The sequence below is a fragment of the Symphalangus syndactylus genome, chromosome 22 (genome assembly GCF_028878055.3).
Source record: "Symphalangus syndactylus isolate Jambi chromosome 22, NHGRI_mSymSyn1-v2.1_pri, whole genome shotgun sequence".
Taxonomy (NCBI): Eukaryota; Metazoa; Chordata; class Mammalia; order Primates; family Hylobatidae; genus Symphalangus; species Symphalangus syndactylus.
In genome coordinates this window covers 72,621,105-72,648,608 of record NC_072444.2, presented here as the reverse complement: position 1 = coordinate 72,648,608, position 27,504 = coordinate 72,621,105, and the positions used below count along the sequence as shown (strand labels likewise).

Sequence of the window (27,504 nt, the reverse complement as noted above, 5' to 3'; positions counted from 1 at the left end):
TTTAAAGCAGTTAAAACACAAATTTTAGAAATTAGTAAATTAACACAAAGTTTCTAATATTGCTGAGGGATAACGCTGCAGGAATACAAATTATATACTTTTTAAAAATTTTCTTCTTATAACAGACAGTTGAAATGTCATATCTCCTAAATTCTATCTCAAAAGAACATCACAGTTAAGCTTTAAGATTTATGTTATTAGTTTGAAGTAAACTTTAATGAGGCTTTAGTTTTATCTATATGTGGTTTATATTTTAGATAATTTTATATATTTTACATATTTAGCATTAATAATAAATAGTAAATAATGATAAATAAATGTTAGTGATTCATACCTATTCTGTGTGGATTTTTTTTCTTCCAGTTTTCATTAGCAACTTCAGCTTTTATTTTGTTGGGCCTTAAGAGGCCATACAGACTGTGGCACTTCTGGTTATATTATCTAATAGGTGATCACATCTGACAGTCCCTGGAGACCTGAGAGTCTTAGATACAAAGGCAGGTTCATATGTTGTTTTAACGATTTGCCACACCTTTGAGACTATAAATTTACCTGTGCTTAAAATATTCTCAACACACTAGCATTTTAATCTTACGCTGTCAAAAAGTTTCAGTTGGCAAAGAGAAAGGAGAAAGTATGCATGTGTGTGTGTATTTAATAACATAATTGAAAAACATCGTTAATGAATAAGTCCCTTATGCTAGAATCTCAAAAAATATTGGCCCCGTGAGAGTGGAAAATAATGTAGAGTCCCTGGCTCTGACGGAATTGGGAAAAACTGATTTATAATGTTAAAATACCAGTAAGGATAATTAGATCTTTGACTAGAATTACACAGTCTGTATTCACTGACTCTATAAAAAAGATTGTTTTATTTTAAAGCAGTAGTAGTAGATTTTATTTTTACCATGAATTTTTAAATACTAATAACTAAATTGGAAGCGTTTTGCATTTAGTTTGTTCTTTAAATGATTATTGTTTTGATTATAAAATAGTCTGCTCATGTAAGCACTATTTTGACACATTTCATTTTTTTTAAATATCATAAAAGTTTATTGAACAAAATGTAATCAGTGCAAAAGAATACATGATAAACAGTGGAAGTTTCCCTTAAGACTATATCAATTCTCCTTTCTTCTACTATGGAATAATTACTTGGTCTACAACATTGCAGAGTTTACATGCATGCTAAATATGTTGTTTTTACATAAAGGACTCAAAGCCTACATATTTTTATATTACTTTTTTCCCATTGTTATGATTGATAATTCCCTGTTCTTATTCTTAATAGCTGACATTATCTTTAAAATTCAGATATTATGCCTTGATATAATTAGGTATGGATCCTCCCTTCCACTCAGTCTTTCCTGAGACTCTGATATTTCAGTTACCTGAGGCAAGTGTCTTTGATACTGTTTCTAATTACAGGATTCCATCTATGGGAGCACATTCTTTGTAGCTGGTACTCCCCCATTGTTCCCTTTTACTGGGGTCTGGTGTGGACCAGACTTCTGGATCTTCAGCTTTTAGATCTACTTTTCAGTGCCTCACAGACTTTCATCTTCTGCACCTCCTGAACTGATTGTCTTATTCCTCCAGTATGTTTTTCTGACTGTTATAGAGATTCAAATGTAGTCTTTCATAGTATTTAAATGTCTGTACTTTCCATGGGCTTTTTTGTTTCCATATCTGCTCACATTTAATCTTCCAAAGATGGTCCAGGTTACACTGTGCCATTTTTCATCCACTTTCCTTCCCAACTGTGTTGCATTCTGAGCATCTCAAATTGAGTCTATAAATAAAGAGGATGCTGGGAGTTACTGGTGAAGAAGTATAACTGCATGACTTAGAAAATGGTAACCATATGTTAGTAGCGTAACTAATCTACTTTCTGGACTTTTGTTGCAGACCTTAAATCCCCTGAATGTGAGCACTATCTTGTCATCATTTTGACAGTCGTTAATAGTCAGTTTCATTAAGTAGAACCAGCATCACTGGTGTTTGTGTCTCTGAGTTCTAATATTTTCTTCCCCTATCCTAATCATCTTGTGCCTCTCTTTGGTATGTGAATAAAATGAGCTTCACTTGAAAAATCTGTCAGCACCATGGTCAGAGTCCCTGCCTTGTGGAGTAGGGTGGTAGCTGCATTAAGGGAGCTATTCTTTCTCTTAGTGCTGATTATCCAGGAAGTTATTTTTAATGGCAAGATTAAGCCAATAGCAGTGATACAGATAACAGGTCACACATGGAACCTCATCCAAGAAATATCTTCAGGATAAGATTGAACCTTAGTATCCTGCCTAATTTGAAGGTTTGTTTTAGCCCTACTTCAAATGAGTCAAATAAGCAGAGTAGACTCTATCTTAGCATGGCAGTATAAGAGGGATCGTTTAAAAAGAACATTTAAAAGAATCATACCTTATTCTCCTCAAATGAAATCTCCCAAAGTACTGTAGCTTATGTGGTTGTTGATAATAGCCTTATCCTCAAATAGGGTATAGTGTTTGAATCAAGATGGAATTAAAAATATAATGAACAAGGTTAGACTATTTTTTTTTTGTTTAAATGGCTCATGTAGATAAGGTAGGCATTTTAAAAAGCAGACTAAGTAATTATAGAAGCAAGAAGGTGATAGCTTTTAGAAAGAGGGGGAATTGGAGTCAAACCACTAAAAGAGATAAAGTAGGAAGGTGGAGTATAGAAGATTAACCTTTGAAGCATCATGTCAAAGAGAGGCAAATACAGGTTTTAAAAATAATTGATTCTTGCAGAGAAAATTTCTTCAATTTTGTCCCAAGTGATTTTCTTTAGTTTTCCTGAGTGCTCCGATTTTACCACATCAACTTTTACAAGTTACAGATTACAGAAGCCAAGACTATAGTTTGCCTGCGATATTTAGCCACGTATCTTCCATATTGCAATTTTAAAACTGTGGAAAAGCTAAACAAATTTTTTTTTTTAGTTTCCAAAAGGTATTACTTTGTTTTTTTTTTTATGTTCACCCTGTGTACTTCCAAGGATATTCTATCGTGTTTGTGATAGAAAAAGATATATATAGTAACCAGAAGTCCTTTAAAATACAAAGAGAACACTAGAAACAATAGCAAGGGAGTGAGAACTATAAGATAATGTATTTCCTGAGAGTACAAAATTTTATTCCAGTAGACTAGAACTTCTGAATCTGGTCTTCTTAGAGTGGACAAAGTAAAGACATATAATTACAGCTCTAGAAAATACAGAAATGCTTAGTTTTCTGGGCTTTTTTTTTTTTTTTGAAAAAGAATCCTTATTCCATGCAGATGATTTTTGGAAAATTATGTCAATCTTTTCCAGGCCTTTCTTGGCTCTGCTACCTCTAAATTTACTCTTTTTTCATCTAATCGTTTCTTCACTGCCAGTGTCCTCACTTTCCATTCAACCCTAATTACTGCAGTCACTTGCCTCTTTAAATGGTACTTTCTCAAAGGGCCCTGGTGATCTTTGAATTTCTAAAGCCATTAGCCTCTTCTCAAATATATCTTAATTTTACAAAGTAGTTTATATTGTTGAACCTCACTTCTCTCTTAAAACTTTCTTCCCTTGTTTTCTAGATCTCTGCTCCGTCTTAGATTCTCTTCCAGTCTTTGGTATCTTTCTTAATTTCTTAGTTTTTCTCTTTTCCCACCTACTACTTAAATATTAATAATCCAAGATTCATTTTTTGACCACATTTCACTGTTCACAGGCCATTTTGTTTCCCATAGATCATCTTTGGTTTTTATCTTCTACCTTTCAAACCCTTCCTTCTCTTCTGCTACCAGTTAATTCTCTACCAGATATATCTCCTATAAATGTCCTAATTCTCTTTTCTCTTCATAACACTCAGATAATTCCAACCCACTTTACCTCTTGTCTGGACAGCTACCTCCAATTAGATTTTTCTGCCTTTTCTTTTTGTACATTCACTTTGCCAGTAACTGAAACTCCAGTACGTGACTACTCATTTTCTGCCAATGTGTGATAATTTTCCTGCTACTCATGCTGTTCCCTGTAACTGGAATGCTCTTCCTTCTTTTTTAAATCTCTTGTCTCATCCAGTTTAAGCATTCTTTGTAATGCTTTACCTTGTTTCCCTAGGTACAGTAACTCATGCACTCCTGTTTTTGTGCTGCATTTTGTTCATTTCACTAGTATGACTATGTAGTAGTTTCCCTTATTCAAGTACGAATTTGGGGTTAGCAAGGATTGTTTTATCATTGTGTTTATTGAATTAACATAAAGAACAGGATAAGAAAATCAGTAGACTGGAAACTTTATTTTGGTTTTAGTGTTCTACACATAAGACCAACATCTATTTAACAATGAATTAATATTAGATAGAGTTAGTAAGGTACACCAACCAGTAAGGCACAGGATTATATTTAGGTTTTAAACTACATCTTTCCTCAATTTTGGCTTTTTTTTTTTTTCCCCTTTAGTATCTCTCAGAAGATAGAAGTGTGCAAGAAGTACTACAGAAGCATTTCAATATCAGCAAAAACCTGCGGTCATTACACATGCTATTGGTTTGTATTAGTTTTGTTTTATTGCTTGTTGCTTTTTTTTTGTTTTTGTTTTTAATAGTGACGGGGTCTCACTTTGTTGCCCAGACTGGTTGTGAACTCCTGGCCTTAAGCCATCCTCCCACCTCTGCCTCCCTAAGTGCTGACATTACAAGCATCAACCATTGTGCCCAGCCTACTTTTATCATTTTCTATCTTTCATTAGATAATTTTTTATGGGAATTGATTAAACCTGTAGGTAAATTTTGGGAGAATCGACATGCATTGTAACACTACATCGAGTGTTCCAGTCTCTGAATAGGGTTCATATCTCCTTTTATTTGATTTCTTGTTTGATTACTTTCATCAGCGTTTTATAGCTCTTACTACACAGATGATGTACTTATTTAATGTGTATACCAATATTTAATTTGTTAGAACAACTGTAAATGGTGTTTTGAAGTTTTGGTTTCCCACATATTCATTTCCCACATATTCATTACATATAGAATATGTGATTGATTACATATCTACACATTAATATATAGAAATGTGATTGACTTATAGTCTTTCCTGAACTCACTTAGTCTAAGAGGTTTTTTAATAGATTCCTTGGGACTTTTGATGTAGACTATTACATTTTTCAAAAATAGTGACAGTTTTTTTTTTCTTTCCAATCTGTATGCCTTTTATTTCTTTTCTTGCTTTTTTGCAATGACTAGAATTTCCAGTGTTATGTTGAATTAGAGCAGTGAGAGTGGACATCCTTTCTTGTTCCCAGTCTTAGGAAGAAAGGATTCAAACTTTTACCATTAAGTATGATATTAGCTATAGGTTTTTTATACACGTTCATTGTCAGGTTGAGGTAATCCTCATCTGTTTGTAACTTGCTGAGAGTGTCTTATAAGTGGGTGTTGGATTTTGTCAAATGCTTATTCTCGATCGTTTTGCATGATCATATTTCTCTTTAACCTGTTGATATATTTGATTACATTATTTTTTGAGTGTGGAACCAGCCTTATATACCTGGAATAAATCCTACTTGGTTATGATGTTTTGCCAAGTAATTATATCTTAAGCTTACATAATACCAATATCAAACAATAAGTACTTAATTGTTCTGAAAATTAACTTTCTTCACTAAGAGTATTTGGTTTTAGTCTATTATTTCTAGAAAATTATGGCAAATACCTTTGAAAGACAAGATAGTTTTGGTTTCATAGAAAGGTCATTTTTAATAATAATAATAGAATAATAATGACAGTAGCTACCATTTATGGACTAGCATATGAGCCAAGTACTGTCGATACTAGTAGTACCTATATTATGTCTGGCCATTGGAATAATCTTATTTTTTATTCTTACCCCGAAAGAAATTGAGGCTCCTTAAAGCTAAATAACTTGCCGAAGGTCACACTACTAGTAGATAACAAAGCCAGGACTTAATCCAAAGCTCTCTGGCTTCAAGTTTGTGTCCTACTTGGCTGTATGGTTCACCCATGTTTATATACAAGTTTTCTTTCCTCATTGCTATTTTTGCTGAGGAAATTTAAGTCTTTTTATCCCTATTTACTTTCCCTCTATTGTCAAAAGCATACTGCCATTTTCAGCAACAGCTGTCTTTTCATGAAGGAATTTGGGGACTAGTAATTTTTAGAGGAGGTGTGTGTGTGTGTGTATGTGTGTGTATGTGTGTATATATATACACACACATCTCCATCTGGGAAAATATCTCTGCCTCAGTATTGTCAATATTAACGGCCATTGTTCTGCCATTTTTCTATTACATTTTTAATTCATGGTAATGAATTAAATAATGGCTTGTTTTTTGTCATATGGGATTCTACTTTGAGGGCTGCTTACTCATATTCTTAGCTCATCCCATTATTTGTTGTCATTGTCTTACTGTGGAAGCTCGTTATAGATTACAGATTTTCGGCCTCTCCAGTAACCAGAGAAATACTAGAATTAAACTTTTTTTTTCTTGCCAATCTAGTGGGTGTTAAAGGTTATGCCTGACGGTATCATGACTGTGACTATTAATATTTATTGCTGCTGCCAACATAAATATGTGTAAGTGCTTTGGAGAGCAATTTAGCAAATTAGGTAACTAGAGAAACATATTTATACTAATTAGAGAAACTCTAGTTACCTAATGCACAGGAAGACATGTCCAAGGTTGTGTATTGCAGTCTTGTTTATAATTGGGAAAAAAAAAAAGAAATGACGTATGTCTGTCAATAGGAAATTAGGAAATGAATAATTGTGGATATTTACGAAGAAATATAACGAAAAAATGAATAAACCAGAATTGATACTGCCTGAGCATGGGTAAAACCTCAGTGAAGAGAGTTGTGAAGATACAATATATTTATATAAAAGTTGAAAATTACTCTGTTGTATAATACATGTATATGTAGTAGAAGTATACGGTATTAGGTTGGTGCAAAAGTTACCATTACTTTCAGTGCCCAAAATGGCAATTACTTTTGTACCAACCTAATAGTATAGACATACTTGGTTGTTTTATGTGGGGAAGAGTAGAGTCCAATCTGGAGGAGATGGGCTTCAACTCTAAAATCATATTTCTTAAGCAGGGAAAGTAGTCATGGATATTTATTATTGTCTGTTGCCTTTGTATATGTTAAAAACAATTTCTTATGCCTTTGTGTCCTCATAGCTTAGCTCCCACATATCATATCAGTGAGAGCATATGATGTTTGGTTTTCCATTCCTGAGTTACTTCACTTAGGATAATAGTCTCCAGTCTCATCCAGGTCATTGCAAATGCTGTTAGTTCATTCCTTTTTATGACTGTGTAGAATTCCATAGTATATATATACCACAGTTTCTTTATCCAATCATTGATTGATGGGCATTTGGGTTGGTTCTACGATTTTGCAATTGTGAGTTGTACTGCTATAAACATGCACATGCAAGCATCTTTTTCAAATAATGACTTCTTTTCCTCTGGGTAGATGCCCTGTAGTGTGATTGCTGTATCAAATGGTAGTTCTACTTTTAGTTCTTTAAGGAATCTCCACATTGTTTTTCAGCGGGGCGAGGGATAAAAGACTACAAATATGATGCAGTGTATACTGCTCGAGTGATGCATGCACCAAAGTCTCACAAATCACCACTAAAGAACTTACTCATGTAACCAAATACCACCCATACCACAATAACTTGTGGAAAAATGAAGTTAAAAAATAAAAATTAAAAAAAATCATAATTAAAGGAAAAAGGAAAGGAGAGAGAAAGGGAGGGAGCACTGGCAATCTAGGTCCCAACCAGTAGGAGAATGAAGGACAAGGATTGCCAAACTCTCTGCCCAGCTAATCAGTCGCGCCCTTGCCCTGGTTAAGGTGGAGGAGAGTTTCTTGGATAATTCTATCCCAAATATCGCATGGCACATACTACTAAGAAAGTATTTATTGTTTATTTGAAATTGAAACTTAACCACAGGTCATGCATTTTTATCTGCTAAATCTTCTAAACCTAAATGACCAAATTTAACTTTCATGAAAAATACAAATAAAGAAGGAAGAAAGGAAATCTTCAAATACTTGAGTAGCAAGTCTGGTCCAGGACCTCTGTTCATTTTTGAACAGAGAAGCAGCACAAGAGAAGGAGACTGTGTTTTCAAGGAGAGTTATTCCTGAGTATAAATGAGCTATTTTTTTTCTTTTTTGTACAATTGAACATAAAACAGCTAACTTCTGTCTAAATTAATACTAACCTGGCTGGATGATTGGGTGGTGAAAAAGTTAACAAGTAAGGCATAGATCTGCCTTTTGGGCTTGTGTTTGGGGCTTTTATTAGTAAGTATTCTTAATTATTTTCAGTTTCTTCTCCTTGACCTACTCCTCTTTAAACATTGTTCTTCTGAGCATTAAGTAAACAAGTTATGCAAGTGGGATGGGTTAGAGAGAGCAGCAAGAACTTTTTTTATGCTTTACATCTGCAGTTATGTGACACACAAATTGAAATACTGTATTTTAATAGAACTGAATTTGAGAATGCCTTCCTAAGCATTAATATTTACTCTCCCTTAAGAATTAACTATACAAATTCAGAAGTTTTGCACAGTATCTCCAAAATGCCCATGTAAATACGTAATTGTTTTTCTGATCCACCTTTCCCCAGATGCTTGCTTTAAATCGAGTAACAGCATCACACCCATGTATGACTGCCGTAGATCTAATGGAGGCAAGCCAACTGTGTAGCATGGACTCGAAAGCAAATATTGTACATGGTGAGAACGCAGCCTTATTTTTTAAATTGTGGCTTTTAAAACTTTGAATTTAGATAATGGAATGTTTTTAAAATTACAATTAACATGGGCATAATGCTTTATAAAATACTTTCGTATCCGTATAGCCTTTAACTTAGTCCTTTTAAAGGTACTATCACTCCCATATAAAGTGAAAAAAAAATTGACCCTCTGCCTCTTTTGCCACATTGGAAATCCAGGTAAGACTATGTTGCTGATGTTATCATTGTATCAAGAGCTACTGAAGAGCATTCGCTGGGTTTCAGCCATTTTGGGTTCGTTATTTCCTTTTGCAAATGTAATGAACCTTTTCCTCTCCGGGGAAAAAAGGAATACACAAATTTGGATATGATTTCCAGGAGTTTAGGAAGTCTCTAGATCCTACCCAAAGGCCCTATGTGATTTAAGTCACATAACAATTGAAGTTTATTTTGTTTACTGTGGGCCATATGGTGAGTGCCTGATAATATTTCGCTAATCTTTGTGACATTTCTAAAAATTTAAAAATATCCTTATTTTGCAGATATGAAAAAAACTAAGCTCAGGGAGGTTAAGTAACTTAAATTTATATAGATAGCAGTGATTGAAACACACTGAAATCTAGAAGAATCTTGACCTTCTTCACCCCTCAAAACCATAGATCTTTCACTATACTGTATTCTTTGGAGAACAGTTATTTCAGTCTTATGTGTCATTAAACTGATAGTTTTTTTCTCTTTCACTGTAGGTCTGTCAGTCTTGGAAATCTGTCTTATAATAGCAATGAAACATTTAAATGACATCTATGAGGAAGAGCCATTTAATTTTCAAATGGTCTATAATGGTGAGATGAGACTTAAGTAGCTTTTTTCTGACTCTTCCCCACTGCTTATTTGAAGGTATAATGTTGTCATTGCTTTCTACTTAGAGTTTCAGAAGTTTGTTCAAAGGAAAGCGCATTCTGTTTATAATTTTGAAAAACCTGTTGTCATGAAGGTAAGATTTAGTTTGCTGTTATTTTTCTACAGACAAGTATATTTTTACATCCAATTTGATTATGTATTAAAATTGCACTTTCATTTTTAAACATTATTATAGAGATTTTTTTCAAAACAAGATTATCTAAAAATGAAATATTGGAAAAATCTGAAGGAGCGACCAGTTGTTTTAGTTTGTGGAGATATACTGCCCTCTGCTGTCTCTTCAGAGCAACTGCATCCCGAAAACAACTATTCAGTGTAGTGTGTGATATAACCTTTCCCTTTCCAACACAAGGATTGGCTTTTATAATCTCAGCAATAAAAGGAGAAAAAAATGAAAATTAGAGCCATTAAGAAACTTAAAAGACAAAATCTCACTGGCCTGTGAGGGCATACAGAGAAAGTGTTATTTGGGGGCTGAGTCATGAGTTTTACAGCTTCAGGACTTCATGTAGATTACCATTGTCCACTACAAAGATTATGTGAGCCATGTAATGTAGTTTCAGATTTTCTAGTACCTGTAAGAAAAATAAAAAGTGTAAATTCAATTATATATTATATTTAATGCAACATATCAAAAATGTGTCATTCTATAATCATTATAGAAGAACAGTAAGGTATTTTACTTTCTTTTGAATTAAGTCTTTAACATTTGGTGTACATTTATACTTACAGCACATCTCAATGGCCTAAATATTTACTGGAAATTCTTGCTGTTTAGATTCCATAAAATGTATAGCTGAGAAAGTAAATTTACATTTTGAAATTGTTCTAAACATGCTCAGAATTTTCTAATAGAACTAAATATCCATTTTTAAGTTTAAATAAAAATTGAGTCACACATTGAAGTGCTCAGTAGCCTAGTGTGGACAGTACAGCTCTTGAAGATTTTAAGGGAAGAAACTTTTCATTAAAACAGTGGATTCGCCAAGTCCGTTGGCATCCCTTATAGGCCCTAGTAATCAGAATTTCATTTCTTGTAGCAACAAAAATGAGTACAGAGCATCGCCATTTCTTCAAAGAAACAGGAAAAGGATTTTACAATGCTGGAGGGTTTTTTTTTATTCCCCTAGTAGTCTTATTTTGTGAGAGTTGTGAAAATGGAAAGGTTACCCAAGTATTTAATTTTTTTTTTTTTTTTTTTTTTTTTTGAGATGGAGTCTCCCTCTGTCGCCTACGCTAGAGTACAGTGGCGGGCGCAATCTTGGCTCACTGCAACCTCTGCCTCCCAAGTTAAGCGATTCTCCTGCCTCAGCCTCCTGAATAGCTGGGATTACAGGCGTGCACCACCATGCCCATCTAATTTTTGTATTCTTAGTAGAGACAGGGTTTCACCATGTTGGTCAGGCTGGTCTCGAAGTCCTGACCTCATGATCCACCCACCTCGGCCTCCCAAAGTGCTGGGATTACAGGCGTGAGCCACTGCGCCCGGCCTGCATTTAAATTTTCAATAATTTGTAGCTGCTCATTTCTGAATTTTCAATAATAAAGTATTTTGCTATTTAGAAATGTTTTAAATCTGCACATTTCTATTCAGCTCTAACACCTGCAGCCTCCAGTATTTTCTGATTTTCAGATATGAAGGTATCTGAGCTGTTTCTCTATCAGAAGAATTTATGTGATACATAGAGAATATGTTCCAGTGGTGTTTTTTACAGTGAGTTGTAAGAATATAATAGAATCCTCAGGAATCTATTTCAATGTATCATTATTTAATGGTTAGTATATCATGATTTAATGGTTTCAGTTTTTTTCATAACCTAATAACGTACCTAACACAACACTCAAGGTTAGAAAAGATATAATAAGTGAATATTAAGGATAAGAGGAAGCAGACAGGAAAGAACCCTATTAAGATGGGGAAGATGGAAGAAGATTGTGACAGTCTCAGTCAGACTTCTTAGAGGAAACAGGAGCCTGTCCCCTCTCCTCCATGTCCATACCACCTTGCTGAATCCTTTACTTACAGGATCAGCTGGATATGCCTAGTTGACTCAAGGGTCTTTTTCTGCCTCCCTCTTTGTTACAGTTCTGTTAACTTTTTACATAGCAAAGCAAAGATAGAGACAGACAAAATATAAATGCAAATCTGAGTAGCTTAGGGAATTGATCAGAAAGTCTTATCTGATTCTTAGGTTTTTACAGAGAACTGGAAACACTTCATTTATTAAAGTACTAGGAGGAGCTACGATAGAGAATGAGGCTAGGAAGAAAACCATATTCTATATATTGAATTAAAGTTTGCCATGTTTACATTCAACAATATATGGACAAGTAAGTGTGCACTGTTTTACCTGATAATACGAGTTTTCATGGGGTTGTGAGAGTTTGTTTTAATCCTATTGATTGTTGTTACATTTTGCTTCCCAGTACTCTGTTCTGCAGCTGACCAAAACGCTAACTGTTCTCTGGGAGAGAACAGGAGAGTTGTCACTCTCCTCTCCTATTCAACCTAAACTATTTCTTTCATCTTTCAGGCTTTTGAACACTTGCAGCAATTAGAATTAATAAAGCCCATGGAGAGAACTTCAGGAAATTCACAGAGAGAGTACCAGCTGATGAAACTGCTTTTGGATAATACTCAAATTATGAATGCTCTACAGAAATATCCCAATTGTCCTACAGATGTGAGGCAGTGGGCAACATCCTCACTAAGCTGGTTATGAATATAACCAGTGACTTTAACTTTGGCATTTCATTCATACTTCTGTAGAGAATGAAAAACTTGTCCATTAACGTGATACGCTAAACATTCTATAAACATTTTTGTATTTATGTGAGACTTGCAAATCTGCTGTCTTGGCTGTGTCTTGCCTTTTAATCATGAACAGTTACATGATTTATAATTTCAGTGATTGAGATTACTTTGTAAGTAGCTGTTCAGAAGAATAAAATATGACTGTTTTAGGGACTAGACCATGTGCTTTTTTAACACATATATAATGGTCTGTTTGAAGAGCTCACTTCAACCTAACAGCTAGATGTCTTTACAAACCTTAAACCAAAGGAGTAAAAAAACAATGGTAAGCACCGAAGTATAATAAGTAACCTTTGGTACAGCAGGTTTGCTGCAGTGTTTTTTTCTGTCCACATGCAAATTTTAGATTCTATCCCAGACCCAGGTTTTCTAGTTCAGGAGACTAACCAGCTTAGAAGATGGTTCCATGGAAGAAAAAGGCCAAGGAGTTTGAAGATTTTTCTTCTAGACATCTCAAAATGTGGTACTCATACCATCTACATCAGAATCCCTTGTAGGATTTTTTTTTTTTTTTTTTTTGAGACAAGAGTCTCGCTGTCGCCCGGGCTGGAAGGCTGGAGTGCAGTGGCGCGATCTCGGCTCACTGCAAGCTCCGCCTCCCAGGTTCACGCCATTCTCCTGCCTCAGCCTCCCGAGTAGCTGGGACTACAGGCTCCCGCCACCTCGCCCGGCTAATTTTTTGTATTTTTAGTAGAGACGGGGTTTCACTGTGTTAGCCAGGATGGTCTCGATCTCCTGACCTCGTGATTCGCCTGCCTCGGCCTCCCAAAGTGCTGGGATTACAGGCGTGAACCACCGCGCCCGGCCGGATTTTCTAAAATTACAGATTGTTGAGCCTACCATAGGTCAAAAGGATTGGAATTTGCCTTCTTAACAAATACAGTCATGGCACCACATAGCATTTTGGTCAGTGACATTGTATATATAAGGGTGGTCTCGTAAGATTATGCCATATTTTTACTGTATCTTTTCTATGTCTAAATATACAAATGTTTACCATTGCGTTACAGTTGCCTATAGTATGATTACAGTAACATTCTGTACAGTGCTGTAGCCGAAGAGTAATAGGCTAGGCTATCTGTATAGCCTAAGTGTGTAACAGGCTATATACATACCATCAGGGTCTGTGTAAGTACACTCTGATGTTCATACAGTGATGAAATCACCCAAAGACACATTTCTCAGAACATAGCCCCACCATGAAGTGACATGACTGTACCAGAGATTTCTGGAAAAGCACTCCCAAAAGTAATGAGATGTGTATGGCAATGTTAACTGAACCTGTTTGTATCAAAAAGTAAATCCCTATGAGGAATGTGGAAATGTCAATCAAAGCATTGTCTTTTAAGTAAGTAAGTAAGTTCCAAGATCCATGAATTAACAGAGGCATATATTTAAAATGAAATTTAATAAGCACTTAGTGACTTCATTTGTTCAAGAATATTTGATTGCCTATTGTGTGCATGGAAGGTTTACAAAAGACAGACTGTCCCTATGCTTGTGCAGCTTACAATCCATTTAACTAACTATTAGAGGCCCTGTGAGATGTAGGCACTGTTATTTACAGATGAGAAAGCTAACACAGCAGTGGCAATGCTGGGAATGGCCAACAGGCTTGGAATTCAACTCAGTTTCACACCAAAGCCAGTGCTATTAAGACCTGAAGTTTGACAGTGGATTCCTTACCAAGTAGTTTTTAAAGTATGCTCTAAGGAACAATGTTTTAATGAAATCTTGGATACAAAGTGGAATAAAAGATTTCTGAGCATAAAAGTAGCTCTTCAGTAGTTACAACCTATTCTTTCTTTTGCACATAGCCTTTCCTTCCCTGCAAAAAGTTAAGCCTTCTAAGTATTCAGATCCCTGTCATTTACTTTTCAGCAGTCTCATTCAAGCTAAGGCTTGCATACTGATTCTGTGCCATAGTCTACATTTTTAGGGGATATTTCACCAAAATACTTAACATGGTAACATCACTATTATATACTAGAAGCAAGAATTTTACACTTATGCTCTAATTGATCCTTTTAAACATTTTCTGAACTATTTGAGGAAAGTATTATTTGTCTTAAAGGGTAACAGCCTCATGAAATGACTTGAGGATTGCAATTTCTTATTAGCTTAAGATGTCACTTAAAAGCTGACAGCCCTCATCTGTCTCATTGGCTACATAAGAGCTACAGAAGATCCATCAATAACCAAGTATACAGATTTTAAGACTAAGTACCAATTGAAGTAAACATGAAACCGTTATAAAGCAAATTAAAAAAATACATTAGGAAAAGTTACACAAATGAAGTATATGCCTATTATGTTCCCAAGGCATTTCTGTGGGGAGGAACTTCCATATTCCCTCATACAAAAAGGCTAAAATCTATTCGCAAGAATTTTGAGCTAACTTCGTCTCTTAAATTGCTTGAACTGTCATCAATAAAAACAAATCTGAAAAACTCTAAAAAGCGGTTCAAGAATAATGTAAACTTAACTTATACATATAGCTTATTTTCTTCATTTACTAGAGGAGGAAAAATAGAACCAAAAAAACGCATGAACTCTGAGGTAATCAGACTGAAAAGCAGGTGAAGGAGGAATATTTCACTGTGTTTTTACATCTGTGTTCCCTCCAAGTGGCCCACCAGAAACAGAATTCTTGTTAAAATGACTGATTCTCATGCATGTGAAAGGCTCTGGGGAATAAATACCTGTTTGGTCCAAACTTACTGTATCATAATGCTGTATATGTTGAAAACATAATAATACCTGTTAATGTCCTAATGAATCACGTTTTGCAGAAAACACTGTAAGAAACACTTCAGTCTTTCTGTAGTTTCCATGCATATTTCATCATGGTTCGCATTCTCATCCTCATATGGTTTATAAAGCAATTCAGTTTCTTTCAGACCACCATAACCTAAGTGCTGCCCCATCCTTCACCTTTACCCTAGAAAATCAGAATCCATTGGTTGGTGTGTACTGTGTGACACAATGCCAGCAAGCCTCTGGCTTCCTAATAAATACTGGCAGGACCAACACACATACTTTCGTGGGAATATAATCTGTTTGTTTAGATGATAATAGAGGGAAATGCCATAATTAACAAACAAATCTCCCTTCACTCACCACTGTCCTCATTCTTGCAGTTGTCAAGGTGTAAGCCTCACTATAAGTTACAAAGTTACCACTCCCCTCTTTAAGAACACATAGCTAAAGAAAAACTGCATATGCAAATCATACCATATTCATTTTTTTATTTAACTTGGGGATGGAATGGGGATAGCATACATTTTATTTGTACAATATTTAACAATCACTTATCCAAGGTGGGGTTTTATGGGGATTTTAAGCTTTCTGTTAAATACTTGCAGAAAAAATAGCAAGTACGATTTGACAGTAGTACAATAACCTGTGCCCAAAACACAAGAAATACAGAGTAAAGCGAAAATAACTGCTTACCAATATTCTCAGAGGTAACAAATGGGATATGGGTTGAGACTGCATAAAAAACGTACTGCTGGTTGAATATCTGAGGTAAATGAAGTTCAATCAAGATGCTACTTGTATCATTTTGCCCATAAATTGATAAATAATTTTATGCATATCATACCAAATGTTCCTAAAAAGTAATCTTTCAAAAAAGTATAAAAGAGAAACTGGAAAGTATCTGTGATGAAGCTTCTTTCTTAAAAAAAAAAAAAAAAAAAAAAAAAAAACCAGTAATCAGTTCATTCCACTAAACCACCATCTGGCCATGGTTTTTTTTCCCCTACCACCTGCATTTTACTTAAATGTAGCTGTTACTTAGGGGTGAGGAAACGCGACAGAAGAGATTCTTTTTAAATTTCATGATACGATTCTATTTTAAATTCCAAAGGTGTTGGTTTTTTTCCTGATTGTATTTTCAAAACATCATCACCATGAAAGATAGTGCAAGTTCATGGGACTAACAATCGTGAGGCACAGTCTCTTTTTCTGGAATTCACAAGGTACCTAGAATTCAAACAAGAATCACACATCACATGCTAAAAAAACTTCTAGCATCTAAAATACATACAAGAGCTGTGCAGGGCATAGACTTCAAATAAAGCCGAACACTGGTTAATCCATCAGTCCTATGGCAAGTTGATCATAAAGCATTCCTTATGCGGAGATCTGGGCAAGGTAAAGAGTATAAGTTAGAGCAGCAGCAGTTCTGATGGGTATCAGAAAGGCAAAATACAAGACAAGTCATGAGGAGCACCATACACATGAGGAAAGAGTTATTTGGGGGGTCTCAGTTTGCCCCAAAATGGATCACCATTTTTCTCATTCTTTGATCTTTTTTTTTCCAGTATCTCTAGGTCAAACTTTCTGTTAACTTGCCGACTCTGCACTGACTGTAAACCAAACACTAAATACCCTGCAAAAGAAAGTTTTAACAAGACTAGGTATAAGGACAGGTAGTCACTGGAACATTCTTATTTTACTGCTTATAAAAAGTTTTTCTATTAATAACAGTTCTCAAAAGAATACAAGTTTTAAAATTGGTTAGCTACAGTTAAACACAATACCCAGGATTTCTAAAAATTTTTTCTAACTGGAAAACATTTTATATTGTGAATAACTGGGTTTAAAAATTTTATCTCTAGTACATAAGCCAAACATTCATCATAATATCCCTTGTTTATTTTTGATTTAAAAAGAAAGTTAAATGTTCACAACAGGTAGAAATTCATCTTCAGGAAATTAATGATTTTCTTCTATGCACATTCTCAATATTTTCCCTTCTTGATTAGTTTTTAAATGGAAGCAAAACCAGATCAAGAAATTGAGAGACCAAGTACTTTGTGAAATAAAGAGGTGAATTCAACATTGAAAAGGGAATTGCTAGGAATACAATGAATGAGACCATGGGGACACACGTGACAGTTGTGAATGGCCTGCAGCACACACGCTATTACTCTTCCTCCCTGCTTAAAGTCTGTTGACCTATGTATTGTTTATAAATAACATAATTTACTATTCCCAGAGATGACGTACATATATGTAAAATGTAGTGTACTGTGTGGTGAAACAACCATTTGAAGACAACACATTCACAGGGAGCTCCTGACAGTGACATGTAAAAAATTCTTTTATAAAATTAACATGGATTTTAAAATGACCCGACAGAAAGACACAGCATAATACTGGCTATTTGTTGATTGGTAATCTGGAAATTCAGGAAATTAATGTTTTACTTTGGCCTGTATAAATTTGAGGAAGAATCCAATTGTATTCTAACGTAATATTGTTTTGAAAAGCACTTTAGCACCTGCCTACCATCAATTCCATTTTCTTAGCAAGGATAAGGCATGAACTATCCTAAATTAATATCAGTGTTAGTTGTAAAAGCAATTTTGGGGAGGAGGCTAGGCTATGCTACCTATATCAACATTGGTTACCTCTAAATGTCATTGCATATTTTAAGTTATACGTTTAATTTGTTATCCCTGATTTGTTTTAAAGCAGTAACATCTGAAATCTGCTTAAAGTTTAATATCTCTATCTTAGGATAATTCTTTACATATCACAGACATCAAATATTACTCTGACAAGATGGCACCAAGCAGAAGTATAGTGATAAAGTTACAAGTTTCAAAGCAGACAGTGAGGAATTCTGGGTAATGACACTTCCTGAGGTGATCCTAAAACAGTGATAAAGAATGTCCCACACACTGGTGAAAAGAAATACACTACAATTTTACATATATAAATAGAAAAAACTCTATTTTAAAAGATAAAATGAAGAGCTTTCCAGTGTCACAGCTCACTTAAAAAAAATTTTAAATCATGCTTTAAATTTTCAAATATTCCCCAAACACAGCACACCTAAAAAAAATACTTAGGTAAGTATGCAAATTTTGGGAACTGGATATAAGATGGGGCTTTAAAACATGGGAAGAAGGGGGAAATGACACCATCTTTTCAAAAAACAGCACTTTTTTTCCCTACATTACAAGCCAGCACAAGAAATGCTAAAACACTGCTTTACGAATGGCCACTTACTGTTGGCACTAAGCATAGCTTACCTTTTTTTCCTTAAATAACACAGTGAATTTGTTACAAAACACGGATCGATTTATTATTCAAATTTTGTTAGTGTTTTCAATTTTATAATTTAGCAACCGTGGAACTGAGGTATACCTTGTTGAGGGAGGTTAAAGTAATGCTTGGAAGCCTCTTTACTGTACCCCACTTTGATGACTTTATGTACACAGAACAGCAGCACACTAAACATTCACAAGCTGTGTCATATTGGCATTACAATAGTCATTTATAGAAACAACAACAGCAAATGCAATAAAAACAAGTTACCCTTTTTAAAATCTCAAATGAAAAGTTTTTGATTTAAAAAAAATAGCAGTAGTTCATTTAAGGAATTAGTGTCTTCTGACAGACATTAAGAAATCTGATGTCAGTTTTCAAACACTCCATTAGCCAGGTCCAAAAGATCCTTGATTTGGAGAGGGCTACATTCTTCATGTACACTTTTTCAAAAGTTTCTTTATAGAGTTTGCAAGGTTTCTCTTAAGTCTCATGTCCTTCACATCTGTGCTGTCGGCAATGCAGTAAGTCTCCCAGAGCAACATCTTTCAACAAACGGTCTTCCTTCTTAACATTTCCAAGAGACGTCCTACTCATTTTACACAGAAGATGAAACAGTAAGCAGTTTCGTCAGCTTAGCAGCTCCAGTTCAGAGTCCCATTTCTTAGTGTGCACAGATGGCGCAACCATCATAGACTAGATTCTTTGGGAGGAAAGTCAACATTTGTCACCATTGTGACCACTGTTACAATGTCCTCTGTGGTAATAATATTTGTTAGTCTCTGCATCTGGGTAATTCTTTCACCTACACATCCAGCTGACAACCTGGCTTCTGCGTCGTGATCCCAACATTCTTCAATGGTTTCACACAGCATTGCCATTCCCTAAAAGGAGAAAAACATATACTCAAACGCCACAGCAATTTTTGTTTTCTATTAGGAAACAGAATAAAATTTTCATGAAGAAATGGCTATTTTTCTGGGTCAAGTTTCTGTCAACATTCACTTTTATTGACTATCATGTGCAGAATCATAAAGAAAAGCACAAAGAGAACTTTTTTTTTAAGCATGAGACTATCACAAGAGGAATTTTTAACTCCAAAAAAAAATCTCTATCCCTTGTTCATAACCCAGGTCATTTCAATGCTAACCCTTCAACTGGACTCAAAAATCAAGGATAAAGGGGACCTACCAATTTTTATTGTTTTCTTAGTTAATATCAGCATTTCTATCTTACAATTAAGCAGAAGATCAGAAAGCCACCCTTGAGTTTTCTCTACCTGGTTTTAGCCATGTTTCTAGTTATATTTAGACCAAAATAACCAGGGCAATACTGTTGTGTGCCTGGTCTCTAGTTTTAAAGCACTCTTAAGACTTGAAAGTCTTCTCTAAGCGGAAATCAAAAGGCTACAACAAACTCCCATGGAGAGGAGAAAACCTGGTGCTTCATAAACTTTTTAAAATGTTACCATATTGGAAGTGGTCATCAGCAAAGTCACCCAACTATCCACAGGTTCCGAGTCTGGCATGCCTCTTCCCTGGGAAACTTTCTAAATAGATGACACAAAAAATCTGCACAGGACCACTGAGACAAAAGCCCTCTAAAGCTCTATAACTTTACAATCACCTTCAGGGGTATACAGACATAGCCCTAATTCTGCCTCTAGAACTCTAGAATATCCTGTGTGAAGATCACCTCCCAGAAAATGCTTGCAGAAGAAAGAGAAATGTGCAGAGATAAATAATTCCTCTGAAAAGTGTTTTATTGGAATTTCAAATGAAAAGCTAACTGGATAACTTACAGCATGTTTCTGCCAATAATCTCTTAAAACAGGCCTCTTTTTTTTATGCACAACAACTTCCTGCATGTCTTCAAGAGATGGATGCTGGCCAATTTCCTCCTCAAATGGCAACATGTATTCATCTACAGGTCCTGAAAAGTAAGAAAAGTAAAATAAATCATTTTCATTAAAATCCTCCTGACTTTCAAACTGGTACAAACTTTCTAAAATATACTGTCACCTTTTCCCAACTGTTTACATGCTATGAGGACAGAAGAGAAACAGACTCTCAACTGTACTTATACCACAGTGTGACCAAACTAATGTATGGGAAATGAAAAGGTCTATAATTTGGCATATAATTCCCTTAAAGACTGTATAAGGAGCTTTCTTATCTAGGTATAAGGGATGCCTATTTCCATCTGCACAGAGGACATAAGGAACAATCAGTATTTGTAAATTAAGGTTATATAAATATCCCTTTAAGGTACCCAGTCCTTACAATTCAGATCAGAATGTTAACAGTGGTGCTTCCATCTCTGGAGGCTCTAGGTTCAATCTATTATAACCATGTTTATTCTATGGCATATCCAAACCCCCTGCATGCCCCACATGAGGAATTATGCACCTCAGAGTCATACCTCTTCTCTACACTCCCTCACAACAGCTGCCAAAAAGTACATGTTTATTTTTTAGAAAATCACAAACAGGCTCTCCAACTAGGGGTCCCAACAAGTCAGGATGTGCCTTCGTAGACAAGATTAAACAACATAAATAATTCCTTTTTTCTTAGGCCTACTCAGATAAATAGAAAATTGTATCTAGGAGTTAATAGTAACTAACATCCAGTAAGCACCTATCCTGATCAGGAACTTTACATATATTACTTACTTCACAGGGTTAAGATGGCAGTACCTCTATTTACTGATAAGAAGCTCAGAAAAGTTACAGAATTTGCACAAAGACATACAGCTGTTAAACCGTAGAGCTGGAATTGAACCCAACTCTGAATAACTCTGAAGTCTGGTTTTAATCACTGGATTGCCTTCCTTTGACAGACAGAGGTCACCACTGAGCAATATCAGTGACCAGACAGATGTATGTGTGCATAAACACAAATTTTGTGAAGCTCTTGAAATGCACTAAATACTCCTGGATAGAATACAATGAATCATAAAGGGGTCATCTAACTTAACCCTCTTCAAATATAAGATTTATGGCTGGACAGCTGGTCTCTGCTTGAGCACTTCCAGTGACAAAGTACTGACATTCTAAGGTGTCTATTCAACACTTATGTGGTGTACAGGCCAGCAACACTGCTGTCAACTGGTAGCTTAGCTTTTAAGAAATGTAGACTCTCAGGCTTCAACCCAGACCTACTGAGTCAGAATCTAAATTTTAACAAGATTCCTAAGAATCTGGTATGACACATTAAAGTTTGAGAATTTAACAAACAAGTAACTATCAACAAATGTGAAAGCGCCTACTTTAGCAATCAATGCTCACACTATTCTCTCTACCCCAATTTCTGACTTAACAATTGGGTTCTGACTTAAGAGTCACAAATGCCTGACTCTGAAATTATTTCATGGCATTTAAGAAAAGTCAGTATCTAGCCTTTTCTTTTTCCAAAAGAACTTCTCTGAAACCTCTCTTCCCCATAAACAAAGCAATTTCTCCCCTAAACTCCTAAAACACATGCTTGTATTTCTTAAGTATTGCACTAACCCAGAAACATTTATTGAATACCTATGTACCGGGGAATGGGCTAGACAACTCACACTTAACTTACTCTAGAGTTAATTGTCCAGGATATATTTTATTGCCCTAACTGTATATTACTTGAGAATAGAGTCTTGTGTCTCCTAAATTACTTAATCCAGTGATTTGTTATGGAGGGTTCATATTAATAAAGTTCTTACAAAATATATTTTCCTATAACATCTGCCATCTACTTCTGCTTCCATAAATGCACATCATAAATGTAATTCCTCTTAGAGTCAAAACACTCTGAATTCTTACTCTTCTTCCTAAAGACTTCTAAAATTATTCCAAAATTGCTTCAACTTTTCTTGGGTTTGGCACTGACTGCCAAGCCAATCCCTCAATCCTGGAAGAATGCCTATAGAGTGCCCATTTCTGAGCACTCTATTAAATTCCCTTTAATAGTACCCCATATAGAATTTCATATTCCAGTGGCAGTCTGTCCTACAATGAGAGCCTATTACAGTACTCAGAAAACAAAATATTGTTAGTAACATAGATTACGTTGGTTATAACATAAAATATTCACAATTTCTTCTATGGTCTTTGACAATCACAGGAAGCTTTTAAGCAATTATAAATTAAAACTTAAACAGATCAAGCTCATTTACATCTGTTTAGGAGTTTAGCAGTCGGCAAGTCTGCCTTATGTTATTCAAAACAAAAAATGCTGCAACATACTTGAAGACAGAGTAAAGACCTTATGAAGGAGTACTAAAGACAGAGTGCTTGAAACACTATAGTTCTGTCACACTGGAAATATCATCTGAAAATTTACCCAGAAAAATAAATAAATAAAAGCAAATATCTATAAGACTTGAACATGGACTTCAATAACAAAAACCAGTAATAGAAACCCTTTAACCTGGGGGGCAGGACCCATATGACCTTAAAGCAGACCGCTCCCTTTGTCTGGATCAGAGTTTCAAATCTAGGTTTCATCATTCACCAGTTTGAGGCTAAAGTAGGCAAACTACTTAATTTCTCTGCATCTCAATTTCCTCATAGGTAAAGCATAATAACTACCTCTGAAGCCGTTTTAGGAAATAGCCTTAGGGCATGTGAAGTGTCCAGCAACATAGCTAGTAATGGTAAAGAATCAACACACAGCAATTCCTTTCCTCTCCTACCCCACCCACTGCTCCTCTGCCTCCTGAATTCTCTACCATCTCCTGGAGTCAATAAAAAAAAAACCGTACTTTAAAATATTACCTTGGAGTGTATCATCCCTTTTCATACATGTGTGGTAGGCATATATATCTTTTTTAAAAATATTTTTTCCCTTACCATCTGCAGCAGTACAGCGAGAAGCCAGTTCCCATAGGACTAATCCCATGGCGTACATATCTATTCTCAAAAATGCATCCCTTTGGAAGTTTATAGCACCCTCTAATACCTCTGGAGCCATATACCTCCGGGTACCAACCTGAAAAAGATGTTAAAAGCAAAGAGTACTCATTCATTAACTTTATGAACTAACACTATGATTTTGTAAGATGAATCAAAACCAAATGTGGTCTATTACCAGGGTAAGGTATACAGCCTATAGCGTATAAATAGAAAGATCCTTTCTGCGTATACTTAAAAAATATATCAATAGACATTATGCTGGTACAGACTTAGAAGTTTTTACCTTTCTGGATGTAATCACAAGAAACTGAACCAATTGTCAGCTGGGAGAAGGATGCTGCATACTCTTCAATTGTACCTTTGCATACTGTTTGAAATGTAGCTTTTAAAAAAAAAACTTTTTTTGAGGTCGTTTCTCTGTATTAAAAAAAACTAATAAAATGTTGTAAAAAGAATTAGCTAAGTAAAGGACAGACTGACATTAAAAAGTTCTATCTGTACAAAATCTATGTATTTGTTTATTCATAAATTCTTCTGTCTTTGAGTCCTTTATTTATATCTGTCCCCAACAATTTGGTATTTCTTAGTACTGTAACTATGGTTACTAAGCTAGTACAGCTAGCTTTGGTTGGTGCTTGACAACATTCATATATGAATGCTTAAAAATATTTGTGAGATCGCTGGGTACATCACAACATACTTGTGATGTATTAGAACTAGAGAGTAGTCTAGATATTGGTACGTCCATAACGCTCCATCCTTAGGTGGCTATAATCTCTAGACTAAAAGTTGGGCAATTTATGCAAATACACATGTAAAGTTTTTTTTAAGAATAAAGACAGATCACTAAGACTAAAGTTCAAGGAGAACACATTAAAGGGAAAAGTGGCTCTACTTTTAAAAAGTTTACTACTCTGAATAATTATTTTAATTGTGCTATCAGTGAGTGTTTCCCTAAAGCCTACTTTTCTCTTACAGGTAAATGTATGCCATCCAAAGTACCTACCTCTTTTATTATAAGATTATGGTTTATTTACCATGTTGACATAAAATGTTCCCTCTTTTATATGTGTTCTTTGTACTATATAAAATGTGCAATAACATGCAAGTCCTTCCAAATATTTCTGAAATTTTCTGGTCCATGAAATCTAAACTCAAGGAGTCATTACTGTAAGCCAATAATTTTTAACTAATCATAGAACCCAATTGTGAAGGAGTTAAAAATATGACACGAATGAGTCACAAATTTTTTTTCTCAAAAAATGAGGGAGGACTTATGGGGTACCAAATTAAGAATGTTCCCAGAACTTAGTCTTATGATAGTCAATCATTCATTTAGCTTAGAAGTTTGTCCTCAGGCTTCCTACACAATCTTGGTAGTATTCTTCACAAAATTGCCTCCATTCCCATATACATTTGCAGTCAACTTTTCTAGAGCTATATGGCTACTGACCATTACCCCAAACTACATTCTTAAACGGTTAGTCAATATTGCCAAAATTTGTGGTGCCATGACTGCTTAAAAATGTGTCCTCAGGAACCAACAGGATATGCTGGGGAAAAGAAACCTAAGAATTAGTTGGCCAAATAATTTACATGATACGAAAGAAGAAGAAATGATAATGTTGAAGGCCTGAATAATTTAGCTTTGTAGAAAATGTCACCTTTTAGGTTGAACTGGTTTCCCTGATTGAAAGGTGATTTTGGCTGGGCGTGGTGGCTCACGCCTATAATCCCAGCACTTTGGGAGGCCGAGGTGGGTGGATCACTTGAGGTCAGGAGCTCGATACAAGCCTGGCCAACTTGGTGAAACCCCATCTCCACTAAAAATACAAACATGAGCTGGGCATGGTGGTGCATGCGTGTAATCCCAGCTACTAGGAAGCTGACCCAGGAGAATCACTTGAACTTGGAAGGCAGAGGCTGCAGTGAGCCAAGATCATGCCACTGCACTCCAGCCTGGGTGACAGAGCGAGACTGTCTCAAAAATAAATAAATAAATAAAAATAAAAGGTGATCTTGTAGGAATGAAAACATCTTTTCCAGCCTCAAAGTTTCTGAGAATAAAATGTATGGATAATGTTCTTTTCCCTTGTGGCCTTCCTAGAGGTTCCCATTACTAAGATCTCTGTGCACATGGATGTATACAGAGGTGTGAAGAGTTACCTAATTCAGGGGTTGACAAGTGCTCTGGACTCTGGAGAGAATTTGGAGAAAAGCCATCAAGTTGATTAAAGAAGTTAATGAAGCAATAAACAAGAAGAAGCAATAAACTATTATTGCATGGGAAAATGGACAGGGAATCTTAATACACTGTAGTAAGGATAGTGACTAATTATTCTTCCACTCTTCTTAAGATGGTGAAAGAACCAACAGACTTAAACTACTGAGTTCACACGAAGAATTCCCTAAGAATGAGGTCTGTTAAAAGGTGTTGGATTATTCTTTGATCAATTTTTCAAAAAGAATCCTATGACGTGTGTCTAAGGGTTGCTTTAGGAAGTGCTTGATCTAAACTGCCTGAGTCCTCTACCATCATACGAAAATGTCTTCCTCAGAAACTTTAACACATAACTCTATTAGATGCTGATTTAAACACCACGACAATTTTAGACTAATTCAGTCCTGACATGCCATTCTAAGAAAATATGAGACAAGTTTATTTTTTCTTACATTTTATAATCATCATCCTTACCTGTCCATGGGTATCGCCTGCAGACTTGCCAGCCTCAAATTTTAAGGCCAACCCAAAGTCAGCAATGCAAGCTGTCAGGTTGTTTTTCAACAGCACATTTTTACTTTTGATGTCCCTTGCAAATAAAAAGAGTATTCAAATTAAGTTTAAACTAGTTACCTTTTTAAATTTTTTATTGAAAGCAGAAAAGAGGGGGAATATGTACACTATGAAAAAATAGTTACTTAAAATTATGAAATGCAGAGAAAGGGAGAGAGAAAAAGCTCAGAGCCCCATGCAGCCTTAAACACAAGAGCACAGTGACAAACACCTATTCATAACATGGACAAGAAGAAGGAATCCTACCTATAAAGCAGTTATATAAAAATCTGCCATGCCAAGAAGATATGTTATCTATGTCACCCACCTACCAATCACAAAACTACTGTTTTTTAAGATAATATCTGGGTTCTTACTTGCAAACTCCCATAGAAACTGAAATTTTAAACCGAAATGAAGAAATTTCTAAAAAATAGCTGAATTGGGGCCTTCTGCTTATTGGTAGAGACCTACATTTTAGAATAATCCCTTATTATAGAGGTTCTTATATTCTTCCACCTGGTTGTAGAAAAGCATCTTATGGAATGAGCAACAGAAACTTTTTACCATAAACATACACTGCTCTAGCTAGATCCTGGTGTTCTGAAAAGGGTAACAGTTTAAAGGCAGTAAGATATCCTCTTCTACACACCTGTCTCAACTGTCTCATCCTAGAAATTACTACACCCCAGTTAAATACATCTATGCCATGACTAGTGGTTAAATTTATGTACAGACATATAGACCAAGAATGGGATACTGAAAGTACAAGTAGACGCTCCCAAATGCTATAAAAGCCAATCGGCCTTAGTTTGAAAAGACTTTCAGGCCCTTTTCTTAATAACTTTGGGGGTCCTTAAGGATTAATTCCCTATGTGACCAGGTAGGGCAAGGGAAAATTGAAGACGAGGCCAACAGACTGCATGTAAGAAGGTGAGAAGAAAGAGTTATTTCTGAGGTAGACGTCATTTAAAGTTTGCAAAATCAGAACCTAAATTAGAGGCTGATTTACAATAATGCCTCCCAGCAACCTAAAACATCACCTGGTGGCACTCAGCTAAGTATCTGTTCCGTGAATCAGTTAATGCCTACTTTTAAAACAACCATCTTTAAATTGAACACGAGACAACAAATTGAATCCCACATTCAAGAAAATTAAATACATGACAAACTGAATTCCATGTTTACGACACAATCATTTTTCCTTTTGCGGGCACGACAACTGTTGGGTCTAGGTACTATTTCTTCACTGGACAACTGTTTA

General features: G+C 35.4%; 2 protein-coding genes across 32 annotated transcripts in view; one reads left to right on the top strand and one right to left on the bottom strand.

The window, feature by feature from the left end:
• ORC4 (origin recognition complex subunit 4) overlaps window positions 1–15,226 on the top strand; it is an 88,677-nt gene extending 73,451 nt beyond the window's left edge. For 29 of the 30 annotated variants that reach the window (XM_063631089.1, XM_055260953.2, XM_063631083.1 and 26 more), the window contains 5 exons: window positions 4,458–4,544; window positions 8,667–8,775; window positions 9,521–9,616; window positions 9,701–9,768; window positions 12,230–12,663. In XM_063631089.1, coding sequence (XP_063487159.1) covers window positions 4,458–4,544; window positions 8,667–8,775; window positions 9,521–9,616; window positions 9,701–9,768; window positions 12,230–12,418 — 549 coding nt within the window. In that variant the 3' untranslated portion in view covers window positions 12,419–12,663. Of the gene's footprint in view, window positions 1–4,457; window positions 4,545–8,666; window positions 8,776–9,520; window positions 9,617–9,700; window positions 9,769–12,229 lie in introns of all 30 variants that reach the window. The other variant, XM_055260949.2, reaches the window with a different exon arrangement.
• Window positions 15,227–16,197: 971 nt separating this feature from the next.
• ACVR2A (activin A receptor type 2A) overlaps window positions 16,198–27,504 on the bottom strand; it is an 86,964-nt gene continuing 75,657 nt past the window's right edge. For both annotated transcript variants that reach the window (XM_055260947.2, XM_063631062.1), the window contains exons 9-12: window positions 26,163–26,277; window positions 23,405–23,543; window positions 20,375–20,505; window positions 16,198–19,457 (exon numbers count right to left, since the gene is read on the bottom strand). In XM_055260947.2, the coding sequence (XP_055116922.1) occupies window positions 19,263–19,457; window positions 20,375–20,505; window positions 23,405–23,543; window positions 26,163–26,277 (580 nt within the window). In that variant the 3' untranslated portion in view covers window positions 16,198–19,262. The remainder of the gene's footprint in view (window positions 19,458–20,374; window positions 20,506–23,404; window positions 23,544–26,162; window positions 26,278–27,504) is intronic.